This window comes from Oryx dammah, unplaced genomic scaffold, assembly GCF_014754425.2.
Source record: "Oryx dammah isolate SB20612 unplaced genomic scaffold, SCBI_Odam_1.1 HiC_scaffold_17, whole genome shotgun sequence".
Taxonomy (NCBI): domain Eukaryota; kingdom Metazoa; phylum Chordata; class Mammalia; order Artiodactyla; family Bovidae; genus Oryx; species Oryx dammah.
The window spans coordinates 17,126,851-17,142,703 of NW_024070201.1; the positions used below are offsets into that span (position 1 = coordinate 17,126,851).

General features: G+C 40.9%; 2 protein-coding genes across 2 annotated transcripts in view; one reads left to right on the plus strand and one right to left on the minus strand.

Moving 5' to 3' along the window:
• LOC120876211 (protein NPAT) overlaps positions 1–1,133 on the minus strand; it is a 53,686-nt gene extending 52,553 nt beyond the window's left edge. Inside the window, exon 1 of the mRNA XM_040257919.1 lies at positions 938–1,133. Coding sequence (XP_040113853.1) covers positions 938–974 — 37 coding nt within the window. The 5' untranslated portion in view covers positions 975–1,133. The remainder of the gene's footprint in view (positions 1–937) is intronic.
• A 145-nt stretch (positions 1,134–1,278) lies between these two features.
• ATM (ATM serine/threonine kinase) overlaps positions 1,279–15,853 on the plus strand; it is a 156,326-nt gene continuing 141,751 nt past the window's right edge. The window contains exons 1-5 of the mRNA XM_040257918.1: positions 1,279–1,432; positions 1,637–1,777; positions 12,643–12,738; positions 12,821–12,933; positions 15,419–15,564. Of these exons, the coding sequence (XP_040113852.1) occupies positions 12,667–12,738; positions 12,821–12,933; positions 15,419–15,564 (331 nt within the window). The 5' untranslated portion in view covers positions 1,279–1,432; positions 1,637–1,777; positions 12,643–12,666. The remainder of the gene's footprint in view (positions 1,433–1,636; positions 1,778–12,642; positions 12,739–12,820; positions 12,934–15,418; positions 15,565–15,853) is intronic.

Genomic DNA, 15,853 nt, shown 5'->3' on the forward strand with positions numbered 1-15,853 from the left:
GGCAGAATACTTTAAAAAGGGAATAAGAAATGGATTTTTCTGACAGTGAAATAATGTTAGTAATGGCCTTTGGATACCAAGGGAAGTTTTAGAACAAATGTTTACCATTTAACCATTCACATATGATGTCTGTAAATCTGGCTCCGGTTTTGAGTTTTATGTGGCTCTCATTCCCAGCAATACAATACTCCTTATTCTTTCAGGCGACAAACAACAAAAACCGTTTCCTGCACAAATACACCCTGACAACTGGCAGTGTCACTCTTCAAACTGAGGAAAAACTAGGACTAGAAAACGTTCAACTGGAAGGCATTTCCAGTGAAAAGTCTTGCTAATTTAAAAAAAAAAAGGAATTGCTGCTGTCTTAAAAGTATGCAATTGGGGTTTCAAACCTCTACATTCTACGACTTCTTGCAGGAGGTTGGGGGGACAGAGAGGTAGGATCACTTCATTCGTTCCAAATTCGTCGCTCTAAAGGCAAGTTATGAGAAGGCCGTCAGGAAGGTCCTTCGCTAAAGCTGGGTGGCTGGGGAAGTCTTTTATTTTTCCTTATTCGGCCCCAGCTCTGACACGGGAAAGTGAGCGCAAGGTTGAAGAAAACGCAGTCCATCCATCACGTAGGCAACTCCCCTGCAGGATTCTAATTAAGTGTGCAGGCCTGACTTTCCCTCCAAATCCGGGCCTCAGGTGTTCCACCCGGAGTTTCTCTTCAGCCGCCCCTCGCCAGAGAGTCTCGGAAGAGAGGAGCATTCACACATAAAGAAACTTAAACTGCCCGAGCCTCCCACTGAAGAAGATTCACCGCCAGTCTGAACTTGTAGGTGGGGAGGCAAAGCCCCAAAGCTTCCCCACCCTGGGAAAAACCTCCGGCTCCAAAGGTCCTTCCGTCCGGCTTAGCCTGATCCAGTACCCCCCTGCCTACCGCGCCGGCGCTTACCCAGTACCAGCCGGGCTACGTCCGAAGGTAACAGCATGATCGAAGCCCCAGAAAGAACCGTAGGAGACGAGACTCGGATAAATACCAACACAGCGACAGCCCCTGCGCCGCATCTCCCGGTTCCAGTGGCGGCACTGAACTCGCGGCAACTTGTCCCGCCTCTTTCGCTCCCCGCCAGCCAATCGCTTCCGCCGGAGAAAGAAAGGCGCCGAAAAGAAACCCGCCTACGTTCTACTTGGAGCTGTCGTCACATCCGCCCTCACATTTGGATGGGGGCGGGGCGGGAAGGCGGGAGCGGAGAGGCAGAGCCTGCGCTAGAGGGCGAGCGGAGGATGCAGGGCCGCACGCCATTGGCTGACAGGGCGCACGCGCGTTTCCCTCAGATGAGCCTTGTGTTTGGGAAAGCGATTCTCGGGAGTGTAGAGCGTGCGTGTTTGGCCAGCGTGGGCAGACAGTGCCCCGGCGCCAGTCAGCCTTAGTGCTTCCTTTGGAAACGTACGCTGCACGATCACTCCAGGTTTGATCCGAAAGCCGGGATAGTGCTTGGACAGCCGGCTCGGGCCTTGGGGGAGGCGGGTTGAGCGGGCTTGTAGGCTGCGGACATCACCGCTTACAGATTCCGCTTCGGCCGAGTCCAACTGTAGGGCCGCTGAAGAAGATGGTTTGACTAATCATCTTTTTCTCCCCTCTTATAATTAGCAGTTTTAATCAGCGAGCAATTTGTGGAGGCTTAAACTGCAGTCTCCTGATTAACAGTTTGGGCTTTGGAATCACTCTCCAGTTCAAACTTCTAACTGTCGGCTGACTGCACTATCTTCTCTGTGGTAATTTTATTCTGTGGTAAGTGTCGTGGTCTACGTGGGGGTTGGAAAAGAATTTCGAGGCAGGAGGCAGAATGAGAGGCTGCTGCTGCTAAGTCGCTTCAGTCGTGTCCGACTCTGTGCGACCCCATAGACGGCAGCCCACCAGGCTCCCCCGTCCCTGGGATTCTCCAGGCAAGAACACTGGAGTAGGTTGCCATTTCCTTCTCCAATGCATGAAAGTGAAAGTGAAGTCGCTCAGTCGTGTCCGACCCTCAGCGACACCATGGACTGCAGCCTCCCAGGCTCCTTCATCCTTGGGATTTTCCAGGCAAGAGTACTGGAGTGGGGTGCCATTGCCTTCTCCGATAATGAGAGGAGAATAAAATTTATTAAGAGTGGGAGCTGCTGTTAAAACAGCTGGCCATTTCAGGGCAGAGCCAAACGCTTTTGCAGGCTTGCAGCCAATTTCCATAGCCTTAAGACAGAAGCTTCCGACTGGAATGGTGGCATTAGATGATTGGTTAGGATGCTATAGGGTGGATAGTAGGGTGGGTATCTTACATATTATGGGGTTAGGGTACTGGCCGGTTTAGATCCAGAGGGTCATGGCAACAGTTGCTATGGGGCTTGGTCAGTTCCAGAGATTTTTATCCTGTGACCGTGGTATAGGGCTCCACATTCCCCCCTCTTTTTATTTATGGGCCAAACTTTGGCCGCTTAACACCCTGCTCATGACTACCTGTCTACCTACATTATCCTTGTCTCGGGCCATGGGGACACAGGTCACTGGGGAATGGGGCAGTGACCGCGCTGGCTTTTCCAAGCTGGGCAGGGACATTGTGGGGTCCTGAGTCGCAATGCCCACTTTCTGCCAGGGTGCATTTACAGAGGGAGATGAGAGTCCACAGAATGATAAGGCAGCTTGTTCCAGCATTGTCTGGGTGTTGGCTGGGGGATATTCTAGTCGTATTACTATTTGGAGATTTATTTGTTGTATTCTAGAAGAAACAAACTTAACAAGAAAGTTAAAAAAACATGGCCCAAAGCTTAATAGAAGTAGAAAAACTGCCAAGGGGCTCACCAGGAGAACCAAGACCAGACATCGGTCTGTAACGTTAGTGTTTCTCTGGGTATGAGAGAATGCAAGAATTTGGGCTCATAAAAATCTTGACCTGAAAACATCTGACTTTCTGAAGGCTTGTTCTTCCAGTTTTTCCCAGAACACAGAGTGACTTATTTCTGATCTCTACCCTGAACTTTTAGGGGCTGTTGAAGCTCAGCAGCTTGCAGTGGTCATGATTTAATTTTTGTAGAGGCAGCTGGCAGTTACCAATGTCCAGTCAGCAGGGCCCCTTCATAGCCACATTTTTGACCATGTTTTGGAGGCATTTCACGGCCACTGTGTCCCACAATGCGGGGAAAGCTCATTCCCAAGTCTAGTGAAGATTCCATTGATAGGTCACTCAGGGTACTGTTACTAGACCAGGCCTTGTGAGTAGCAAAAGTCCCTGGACCATCCATGTTTTACTGGCCTTTTGGTTCAGGAAAATATTCCCTCCTGTTATTCCCATGTCTAGAGTTACATTATTAAAATAGTTGATCTCATATGGAACTGCATATCAGCATTTTATCATAGGCTTAGTCATTCATTTGGTAACACAAGAAACAAGTTTCTGAAACAGATGACATAGAATATAATATAGCTAGCAGTTGTTAGTAAGATCATAAGAATTTAAGTCAAGAACTTCCATTAGGTATAGCATGGTATGTGCCCAGGACATCTGACTTAGTTGTTAAATGACTATAGCTTCAGTTCAGTTCAGTTGCTCAGTCGTATCCGACTCTTTGCAACTTGATGAACTGCAGCACGCCAGGCCTCCCTGTCCGTCACCAACTCCCAGAGTCCACCCAGACCCATGTCCATTGTGTTGGTGATGCCATCCAACCATCTGATCCTCTGTCGTCCCCTTCTTTTCCTGCCCTCAATCTTTCCCAGCATCAGGGTCTTTTCAAAGGAGTCAGCTCTCCACATCAGGTGGCCAAAGTATTGGAGTTTCAGCTTCAACATCAGTCCCTCCAGTGAACACCCAGGACTGATCTCCTTTAGGATGGACTGGTTGGATCTCCTTGCAGTCCAAGGGACTCTCAAGAGTCTTCTCCAACACCACAGTTCAAAAGCATCAATTCTTCAGTGCTCAGCTTTCTTTACAGTCCAACTCCCACATCCGTACATGACTACTGGAAAAACCATAGCCTTGACTAGGCAGACTAGCTTGGTGTCAATCTAATTAAGCCTTTTAGCGATATAACAGACTGAGCGACTTCACTTTCATGCATTGGAGAAGGAAATGGCAACCCACTCCAGTATTCTTGCCTGGAGAATCCAAGGGACGGGGGAGCCTGGTGGGCTGCCGTTTATGGGGTCATACAGAGTTGGACACGACTGAAGCAACTTAGCAGCAGCAGCAGCAGCGATATAACAGCTATCTCAGAAGTGAGTCTTAGTAAATAAACCTTAGTTAACAAAGCTAGAACTTAATATTCAGTGAAGCATATATATATATATATATATATTTTTTTTTTTTTTTTTTTTTCTCCATTGTGAGGACATTAACCCTGTAGCCAGAGAAGGCTTTAACTCATCAAATAAAAATGAGGTTTGTCAGGGAGCTGGGAAAATCCAAGTGGTCATCTTGGATTTACCTTAGCCCTGACTGATTAATAGCTATTCACCCAATTTTAATCCCCCAATTTAGGAGTAGACTCAGTTCAATTCAGTCGCTCAGTTGTGTCTGACTCTTTGTGTAAACTCAAAGGGTGGATTTCAGTGGACCATTCTTTGAGTGGACTATTGCCGTATTTAAATTGACAGGGGTTAATTTTTATAGAAGCAGAATGAGCTTTGTCTACATCTACCATCATTTTTATAGATCATGGTAAAATAATGCTTATTTAACAAAGTAACAAGATTTTAGAAACAAGTATAAATCACTTAAAGGCAAAGAAATTCACAATCTGTGATGAAAAGCTGTATTCTAAGAAAACTTTTTCTCTTAACAGAGAGAGAAGACCAAATTCCAGTCTGGTACCAGCTTACTGTTAATAATAAAATATGTTTATTTGGTTAACCTTAGAAAAGTCTTTTCCATAAATCTTGAAGTAGCAGTATTCTTGCAAAGACATCAGAGTGAAACTACAGAAGACATGTTTAAAATCTGATTAAATTGCCATTGACAAAGAAACCTGGTCATTGCTGTGACATGTAACACTTTAACGTGGTAGGTAACTGGAATTATAACTGACATTTTACCAGGACACATCAGATTTTCATGTATTCCACATAATTTTTAGGATATCTACAGTAGGAGCATCAACCATACAAAATAACCTGAGACGATTCATCATTCCTCCAACAGTACTCTCCATATAATTTGACATGTCAGATGAACCCAAGTAATTTAATATCTCTTTTTGGAATGTCTCAGGGTCCTTCTGAAGCATCCCAAAGTTAGCTAAAAGTCAAATCATTTGGGAAGTTTTGTCAATAAATAACAAGAGGGTTTATAACAGTCAGATAGGCTCATATTGGTCACTATGAAACAATAGTTATTCACTTAGCCAAAGTAGCAGAAAGGATTTCAAAGGCAAATATAGAACAGATCAATTAAGAGGTAAAGAAACTTAAATCTATTATTAGAAGCAGTTCAACATCTGAAGAAAGTATGTCCTCTTAACAAAGAGAAAGGCCAAAGTTAAGTTTTGCACCAGCATTTAAATTCATTTAAAAGCAAATTTGCTTAAATTTATTTTAAACTTAGTCCGAATCATGGAAAAACTTTTCTCAGGGTCCTCTTTCCACAAAACTTCTTATCACTTTCTGTACCCGTTACTTTGTTCTCGCATCCTGAAGCAACCACCTGTAAGTCAGACTTACTTCCTTTTCCCTTTGTAAAATGCAGTTTCATTCCTCATACCTTCTTTATTAAAAACATACAGCCTACTTTTCTTAAGCAACCAAGAACTGACCTTTATATTAGCATTCTGTAGATAGGTGAGCATAAATATCAGTGATAATTTCTAAAAAAAACCTTTTCTTTCGTATAGAAAACATCTCAGAGTAGCACCAAACATATTTATGAATAGTCCCAAATCTCTTTTTAGTTTCTCTGTAAAAGGACATTAGTGTTCAGTGATGAATATTTCAGAATCTTATTTAGAAATGACCTAGGTATTCAATAAACTTCTGTCACTTAGTTTAGCACAACTGTGGACATTCAGGTTAACAAAATCTGGAAAGACTATTTTAGACAGGCATTTCTAAAGTATATTCCTAATAGAATTTATCTAAAAGCTCATATCATTTGCATATTATTTTTTAGAAGTTTCTTCACTCGAGATATTTTCCTTGTTGACAAACATGTAACAGATATCAAATATAACAATATTTAACTTACGTTAAACCTAGGCACAATGAAAATATTATGCTTAATGACTTGACATGTCTATGTTAGATTAGCAAACAAATATTAATACTACATACTTAATATTGAATATTTCCCAGTTCACATGAACCTCAGATTCATTCAGTTAAGTTTCTCTTGTATTTAGAATTGTTTGATTTGTAAGCAATTACTTTTCTTTAGGCCAGTTAAATTAGAGTTCATTTATATCTTAACTTCAGTATTATCAAAAAAGATACACACTGAGAAATACATAAGTCCAGATGGACAGATAGAGATCTCATAGTTTTCCAGTTGAGATTTAAAATGTCTCTTTGATGCTTTTTTTTCCTTGGCTTGAACTTCTAAATTGACCAACGCTGAGGTCTCAGGCAAAGTGGGCTGTGTATTTCAAGGACCTGGCAAGGGTTAACATCAAGTTTTCCCTAGGCAGGCCTTTTTAACAAGCTAGTTGTTTTTAATTGCATATGCAAAAACAACTGTTTTTGCAAGTTTCCAAGAAAAAAATTTCATTTTAACCAGTTTTCTCCAGAGTCTAATCAATATACCGCCATCCTGTGTCAAAAAGTCATCTTTCCTTTCTGTAATGATAGTTTTATAACTAAAATATAGACCAAATAGTGCTCAAATTGACTCTCATGTCAGGGACAGATCAGCTGATAAAAATCTTGGATTGCCTGTCTGGGAGAAGTGGGGTCTTGTTTGATCAGAAGAATCTGAAGGAGTAAGGGAATTTGCAAGGGTAGGGAAGGAAGCTTGGTCCCTCCCCACCCTGAGAGACGAGTAGTTAGAAGGGAATTCTCTAGAATGTTCAGGAGAGTTTTTGATCCCTCAGCCTTTTGGATATAGGAGAAAGACCTGGACCAAAGGGAACCTCAGAATTCTTTCCTAGTCTCCAACAATAGACATCAAATGGGGATAGGAAAGGTCGAGTAGGGGTTGTCTAGGAAATCTGATGAAGGAGGCAGAGGGAGATGGGATAGGGAGGCAACAGAAAGACACATGCAGCATGAGTCCCTCAAATCCAGATTCTAAGGGCCATGAAGGACTGAACGTAAGGAGACTCTGAGTCATTTCCCTGATTTTGGCAAAAGAGATCAAGTTGAAGGATCGTGCTACAATCTAGTGTGTCATTCAGAGGACATTTTTTTTGGTCCCCCAGTTTGTACTGGGTCCAGGCCTTTTGCAGGGTCAAATTTTTCCAGTTCCAGATAATGTAGCCAAGGGGTGAGTCTGAGACAGAGGCTCCCAGGACATATCAGAACCCACTGTTAGCCTGCATGCTATATAATGAGGGTACTGAGAGTCACCAGCTGACAGGCATCCCTTTTGTTCCAGTGATCTCTCCGTGCAACTGATGGCACAAAATGGCTGACCGTCCCAACAAGTGCATCCGGCAGTGAGAGGTGACCCCTGAGAACTGTTCAGCTAAGGTACCGTGTGACCCAGGCAGAGAAAGATTCTCAGGAGTGACCGGGTGACTCACCATTTGGCATTTCCTTGAAATGTGGAGGGCACTCTTGGAATGGCTCAGAGGCAACACCTAGGCTCCTGTAAATCAATCCGGACTAAAAAGGAAAGAAGTGAAAGTGACAGGGAAGATAGGCTGAGGAATCCACCTCACAATCCTATTGGGGAGGCAGTGTCCAGGGGATGATGGGCTCTGTTTTGATTCAACCACTATGTGCCTGACATGAAGCATGGAAGTTGTCTTGCTAGGGTGTAGATGCCCTTGTGGTGTGATTCATTCTATGACTCCCTTATCCTCACACAGGTGTCTTCATGTGGCAGGCGCCATAGTGGCTTTTAAGTGCCTGGCCTATGCCCACACAATATTGGTTGGCCTAATCCTCAGAAAGGAGTCAAAAGGAGAGACCTTCACCCATCCACATGGCAGCTACTGGGGTACAGTGAACAATGGGGCCTTTGGAATACACCAGGGGGTAACCCTGGCCAGATGACCTCAGTTGCTTCCACAGCCACTTGCCTGTTGGCAGGGATCCCGGTGAGAAACAAGAGGCCAGGAGGTAGGGGAAGAGACCCCAAGTCCCCACACAGGCAACCAAAAATGTTGTGGCCTGTGCACAGGTTGGAAAAGAATTTCCAGACATGAGGAAGAATGAGAGGAGAGGAAAATTAGAGTGGGAGAGGCCATTAGAACAGTGGGCTGGCTCAAGGGAGAGCCGAACACTTTTGCAGGCTTCTAGCCAATTTTTATAGCCTCAAGACAAAATTCCTACTGGGATGGTGGCATTAGGTGATTGGTTAGGATGCTATAGAATGGGTATTTTACAGGAATGGGGTCAGGGTGCTGGCCAGTTTATATACAGAGGCTCATGGCAACAGTTGCTATGGGGCTTCATCAGTTGCAGAAATTTCTATCCTGTGACCTCGGTACAGGGCTCCACACCTATGACCTCAGTTTAGGCCTCCACCTTAAGCACTCGAGAGTGTTGGGTGCTGTTTTTACCAGGTATAGATAAGTAAAAAGACTATTACTATTCAGAGTGAAAATGTGATAGAAGAGTATTGTGATGGTACAGGAGTGGATGAGGTTCTGTAGAAACTGAACCTGGGAGAATCAGTTCCATTTGTGGTGAGACCTTGCAGTGTTAAATTGCTCTGCGGGGTTCTAGGAACCTTCCAGACAGAAGGGAAAGTGCATGTAAAGGCAAATAGATGAGGAAGCAATGGAAATAGTGACAGACTTTATTTTCTTGGGCTCCAGAATCACTGCAGATGGTGACTACAGCCATGAAATTAAAAGATGCTTGCTCCTTGGAAGAAAAGCTATGACCAACCTAGACAGTGTATTAAAAAGAGACATTAGTTGGCTGACAAAGGTCTGTATAGTCAAAGCTATGGTTTTTCCAGTAGTCATATATGGATGTGAGAGTTGGACTATAAAGAAGGCTGAGCACTGAAAAATTGATGTTTTTGAACTGTGGTGTTGGAGAAGACTCGAGAGTCCCCTGGACTACAAGGAGATCCAACCAGTCTATCCTAAAGGAAATCAACCCTGAATATTCATTGGAAGGACTGATGCTGAAGCTGAAGCTCCAGTAGTTTGGCCACCTGATGTGAAGAGCTGATTCATTAGAAAAAGACCCTGATGCTGGGAAAGATTGAAGGCAGAAGGAGAAGGGGATGACAGAGCACAAGATGGTTGGATGGCATCACCAGCTCAATGGACATGAGTTTGAGCAAGCTCTGGGAGATGGTGAAGGACAGGGAAGCATGTGCTGCAGTCCCTGGGGTTGCAAAGAGTTGGACACAACTGAGCAACTGAACAACAACAAGAACAAGGTTATGCAGCTTTTAAGTGGCAGGACCAGGGTATGAACTAGTACAGTCTGACCACAGCGCCCACACTTTTACCATTAAGATGAGAATGGCATGCTAAGGGCAGAATTAGATCCAGGAAGATCAGATACAAACATCATTGTCAAATTATGCAAAGGGATCAACTTGGTTGAGATCAGAAAAGGACAATGGATTTGCCAATTCAGAAGCTTTTAAGAAATATGTATCATAGCAGTTGCATGGTGGGAGTGGAACCTAAATTGTTGTGGATTAATGTATTAATTGAATTAAACTCTATCTAGTGACGCTCTTACTCTAGCTTACTACTCTAGTTCCTCTAGTCATCTTAAGTTCCTCCAACATTCTTTGCCTTTTCCATCTTAGGAACCTTTGGCTAGGCTAGTCTCCGTCTCTAAGATGTTGGTTCTTTTCACTCTGTGATTGGCACCAGTTCGTTCCGATCTTGGCTTTATTTTAAGCTCCTCTGATACATTTTCTTTGGTAGTTTATAAAAATACCAAATAAAATAAAATAAATAATAAATAATAAAAAATACCAAATAAAATAAAAATTCTATATATTTTTTGTTGTTTTCAGTCATTAAGTCATGTCTGATTCTTTGCGACCCCATAAACTGCAGCACGCCAGGCTTCCCTGTCCTTCACTATCTCTAGATTTGCTCAGACTCATGTCTGTTGAGTCTGTGATGCCATCCAATTATCTTATCCTTGTCCCCTTCTCCTCTTGCCCTCAATCTTTCCCACCATCAGGGTCTTTTCAGTCAGCTGGATCTTCTCATCAGGTGGCCATAAATAGTATTTGCTTCTTTTGAGACATATGTCACAATTTGGAATTATGCTTTGACTTATCAGTATACTAGTTTATTGTTACTCTCCCCAACTAGTTATGACTCCATGAAGGTAGGATTTGTTCTTTAAGTTTCTACCCCTAGCATAGTGCCTTGAATACAGTAGTTGCCAAGTAAATATTGTTGCTTGTATCAGTGAAGGAACATTTCGTATTTATATAGATAATACTGAACTGTTTTGTTTTCTTGAAAATAATCAATCTCTGAGAGATGGATTGGGAGAAAAGCAAAGTCAACACAGCTTAAAAAAAAAAACTTTAGAGCTACCATTTCTTGAAAGTGTCACATGTTCAGTAAGCGTGCATTTTTTTCACATTACAAGTAACATATTAGGAATATAGGTGCCTGCCTTTATGGTTCTTTGGATGTTGCTAACGTGTTTTCATTAGTTCAGTTCAGTTGCTCAGTCGTGTCCAACTCTGCAGCCCCATGAATCGTAGCATGCCAGGCCTCCCTGTCCATCACCAACTCTTGGAGTTCACCCAAGCTCATGTACATCGAGTCGGTGATGCCATCCAGCCATCTCATCCTCTGTTGTCCCCTTCTCCTCCTGTCCCCAACCCCTCACAGCATCAGGGTCTTTTCCAGTGAGTCAACGCTTCGCATGAGGTGGCCAAAGTATTGGAGTTTCAGCCTCAGCATCAGTCCTTCCAGTGAACACCCAGGACTGGTCTCCTTTAGGATGGACTGGTTGGCTCTTCTTGCAGTCCAAGGGACTCTCAAGAGTCTTCTCCAGCACCACAGTTCAAAAGCATCAATTCTTTGGCGCTCAGCTTTCTTCACAGTCCAACTCTCACGTCCATACATGACCACTGGAAAAACCATTTCATTGGTTAGAATCCCAATTTTGTTTTCATTATTGACTCAAGAGGGCTTAAACTAAGATTGAGCAAGAAGGGAGCGTTCTTGATAAAACTATAACGGAAAAATGAAAACAACAGTTCTTGTCTTCAAGAAATATACAGTCAAATGAAAATGACCATCAAGTAATCAACAGCCTATATTATACAGCACAGTAAAGGAGGTTGTAAAAGTAAAAGAGGATGATATGGTTGGATAGCATCACCGATTTGATGGACATGAGTTTGAGCAAGCTCTGGGAGTTGGTGATGATCAGGGAGGCCTGGTGTGCTACAGTCTATGGGGTCACAGAGTTGGACATGACTGAGACTGAACTGAATTGAATTGAAAGGAGGTTGTAATAGGGGTAAAGGAATCAAAACAACTGTTGAATAAAATGGAGAAGACAACTAGAGCTATCTGCCAATAGAGGTAGTTCTGAGTGTCAAAAGAGACGGTAGTAATTTTGTTGGAGAAATTTCTTCCTTTATAGGAAGATTGGACATGGTCTTTTTGTTCCTCCCAATTTTAAGATTCTGTGAGATATTGCAGGGGGAGAAAAACATGCTTAATCTTGAAAGATTGAGTAGAACTTACGTGAAAAGATGGGGAAAGGATTCAACCCTCCTTTTTTCCTCTTGAGATGTATATGTAGTGTAGATATAATAGACATAGGGACATTATTTTGTTTATAAACATTTTTAGTAACAATAATGAAGCTTCTTTGTAAAAAGGCTCAGAAATACTAAAACAGTCCTTTTCTTGAAAGATTATTTTTTAAGTTTATCGAAGAAAGGTTTGAGTATATCAAAAAATCTGAAAGAAGGTCTACTGCAATGGCATTAAGGCATAGTAAGCTATGGTAGACCTTTGACATTTACAAGGTTGTCACTATAGTGTGTAATTTCCTTCATTTCCTTGTTTAACAATAGTATCATTTTCCTCTATTTTTATGTATTAAATGAGAACTATAAGTCCAGTTGAGATGTAAGTGCTTGGCAGGGCTTACTAGCTCTGAGAACCTCTTAACATATCAATTCAAAAACAGAATTTAAGCTTTTGGTTCAGCAAAATGACAAGTCACTATCTATAAGAAAGGGTGTTTTTGAATAGTTCAGTTAGTGTTAAATTCTCAAGTGCTCTTTTCCTTATTCTTTGCCTGACAGTCTTTTTTATTCATCTTTTATATTTTAATATAAATGTCATGTTCCTTAGGAGATGTCTCAGAACAATAAAGTAAATTATACATTTCTTATTTTCAATACATTTGCATGTTAAGGCTTTGTTTTGATATATTCTAAGAAAATCATTTAAATATGGAAATATTAAGAAAAATCATGCTTTGTAATATGCCTCTAGTTATACAGTTAGATCTAACTGTATAATACCACAATCTGAAATAATTTTTCATATATATGTATTTTTTTACAGATACATTTTCTGAAATTCTGAATCATGAGTCTAGCACTTAATGATCTGCTTATTTGCTGCCGTCAACTAGAACTTGATAAAGCTACAGAGCGAAGGGTAGTAAATTACTTAAATTTAATCTTTCTTTGAAATGAATGTGTGATTGGTAAGTCATTATTTTGTTCTTTTTCATTTTCAGAGAGGGATTGAGAAATTTAAGCGCCTGATTAAGGATCCAGAAACTGTTCGACATTTAGATCAGCATTCAGATTCCAAACAAGGGGAATATTTGAATTGGGATGCTGTTTTTAGGTATTCGATTCTAATTTTTTTTTTTCATTTTTTCTTTTCTCTTTCATTTTTATTTCTGTTGTGATATTTTTGTGTGTATATAGGTCAACTTATCTTTGCTCCTTGTATATCATTGTGCCTTGCATAGGAAATTGATGCTCAATATTTATCTGAAACATAATTTTTAAAGGATGTTCATATAAAAAAATTAAGATTTTTGAGTTATTTGTTCAATAAAATGTCTTTGACATATATCATTCAAGATGAGAGAGACTTTCTTTCATATCACTTTATTCATAAGACTTTATTTCAAATTAGAGAATAAAATTAAGTTATATTAAGTTCTTTATAACTTTGATAACTTTAAATATTGCTCTAAGTAACTGCCATATATAAATATAATAAAAAGTTAAAAAGAATTTTAGAAAAATTCCATATAAATGCAATTAACAAACAAAACTCATGCTTTGGAAAGACACAATTCATTACTTGACTGGAGTGGCAAACAGAATTGATGCTTTTATATAAAGGCATAATTTTCAATTATGAAATCCATTCATAACTAGAAATAGGTGGTAAGACTTAGGAAAGATAAAGTATTTTAAAGTAATGTAGAATACTGATAAACTTGAAAGAACATTTTCAGTCTAGGGAAATATGAGTATATATTAATTTTGAGTGTTTAGAATAGATAATCTATTTTATTTTTTAGTTTTTATTTGGCACTAGACAGACCATTGAGGATTTCATTGTGGATAACATGAAAAATACATACTTCTTTACCTGTGGTTCCTTACTTTATTTCAGATGACACAAATAATTTTTGTTGTTTTAGTCACTTATTCCTGTCTCTTTTGTGACCCCCATGGACTCTAGCCCACCAGGCTCCTCTGTTCGTGGGCTTTCCCAGGCAAGAATACTGGAGTGGGTTGCCATTTCCTCTGCAGGGGATCTTCCTGACCCCAGTTTTGAATCCACATCTCCTGCATTTGCAGGCAGATTCTTTTCCACTGAGTCCCCAGAAAAGCCTACTACAAATACAGTTATTATCTAAAGATGAATATTTTTCATAAGCTGATCATGTAGGCCATCTGTGTACCTAACATTCCCAGCTAATCATGAATATCTTATAGGCAGACTTCGTTTAAATTAAGGCTAGAAACCTTACCAACTCTTTAGGAAGGAGGTCCCTATTTTGCTGATAGTTTTACTTTTGTTGAGGTTCAAAGGATTTGTTAACAAAAGAAATCACTTGTTACAAATAAATAAGTTCAACTTTTAATAGATGATTATTTAACTTAATTTCAGTTCAGTCGCTCAGTCGTGTCCCGACTCTTTGCAACCCCAAGAACCACAGCGCGCCAGGCCTCCCTGTCTATCACCAATTTCCACAGTTTACCCAAACTCATGTCCATTGAGTCAGTGATGCCATCTAACCATCTCATCCTCTGTTGTCCCCTTCTCCTCCTGCCTTCAATCTTTCCCATCATCAGGATCTTTTCAAATGAGTCAGCTCTTTGCATCAGGTGGCCAAAATATTGGAGTTTCAGCTTCAACATTAGTCCTTCCAGTGAACACCCAGGACTGATTTCCTTTAGGATGGACTGGTTGGATCTCCTTGCAGTTATTAAAAGAACAGAAATAGAAACAATAGAGAAGAATAACAGCACATACATCACCAAATTGGGCCAACCAACATTCAGACTTAAACAGTGCTGGGAAGTCCCTTGTTAACAGCAATCTGGAGTCCCAATTGGGAAAAGGTCTTGGGCTGAACGTCCACCCCAAGGATAAGACTTCAAATTGCTATTTTAGGGGTTCCTGCTTATAATCCCAGGCCACAGACTGTTATCATCTTCAGTTTGCATGCACAAATGAAACTCTGATTTAATTTTTACAATGTGGTTTCACCTTGTGAGTCATAAAACTTTTTAGACCCTGGGGGACTGGCCAGGTCCTCAGGGGCTTAAGAGATTCCAAGACCCATTCCTTTCTTATCTGAAGTGCTGCCTGACTTGCTGTGCTTGCAGGCAGGTATGAAATCCAGGCAGTGTCCAGGCAGATCAGAAGCAAGTGACAGGCCTGCTCTGTTGCTTCTGAAGCTTGTATAAGACTTCCTCCATTTTAATTTCCCTAATAGTAGGTCATGTAATACACACACACACACACACACACACACACACACACACGTCATATACTAAATAGCAGAAAGAGGTGAGAAAGAATTGAGAGCTCTTAATTGTATTGCAAGCTTTTAATGATAAATGAGAAAGCAAGCAGGAAAGCAGTAGAAAATCATGGAAGTAAACAGATTAAGAACTTTGTAGACCAGACTTTAAATTGGTATTGAGGGCTTGGCCTTGGAAATGTAATTGTTTTGGTTAGTGTACATTATTTGAAGAAGTGTGGTTTAAAAGCTCTTTATGATGGCATGAAGGACATTTTGAAACTATTAAAAATGTTAGTATTTAACAAGTTTTTGGAATTCCATTTCATTTTTTTGAAGGTTTTTACAGAAATATATTCAGAAAGAAACAGAATGTCTGAGAACAGCAAGACAAAATGTATCAGCCTCAACACAAGCCACTAGGCTGAAAAAGATGAAAGAAATCAGTAGCTTGGTCAAGGACTTCATCAAATGTGCAAATAAAAGTAAGTGCTGTTACTTGGCTTGATGGGTTATTGTTTCATGAGTTTGGTCTGAATATGGTGAGATAAATGTTGAGTAGTAACTCTGATTTCTAGTACATGTAATGATTTTTAATATTATAGCTTCAAATATTTGGAGGAATTTATACAAACAGGAGAAGGCAATGGCAACCCACTCCAGTACTCTTGCCTGGAAAATCCCATGGACAGAGGAGCCTGGTAGGCTGCAGTCCATGGGGTCGCTAAGAGTCAGGCACGACTGAGCGACTTCACTTTCACTTTTCACTTTCAT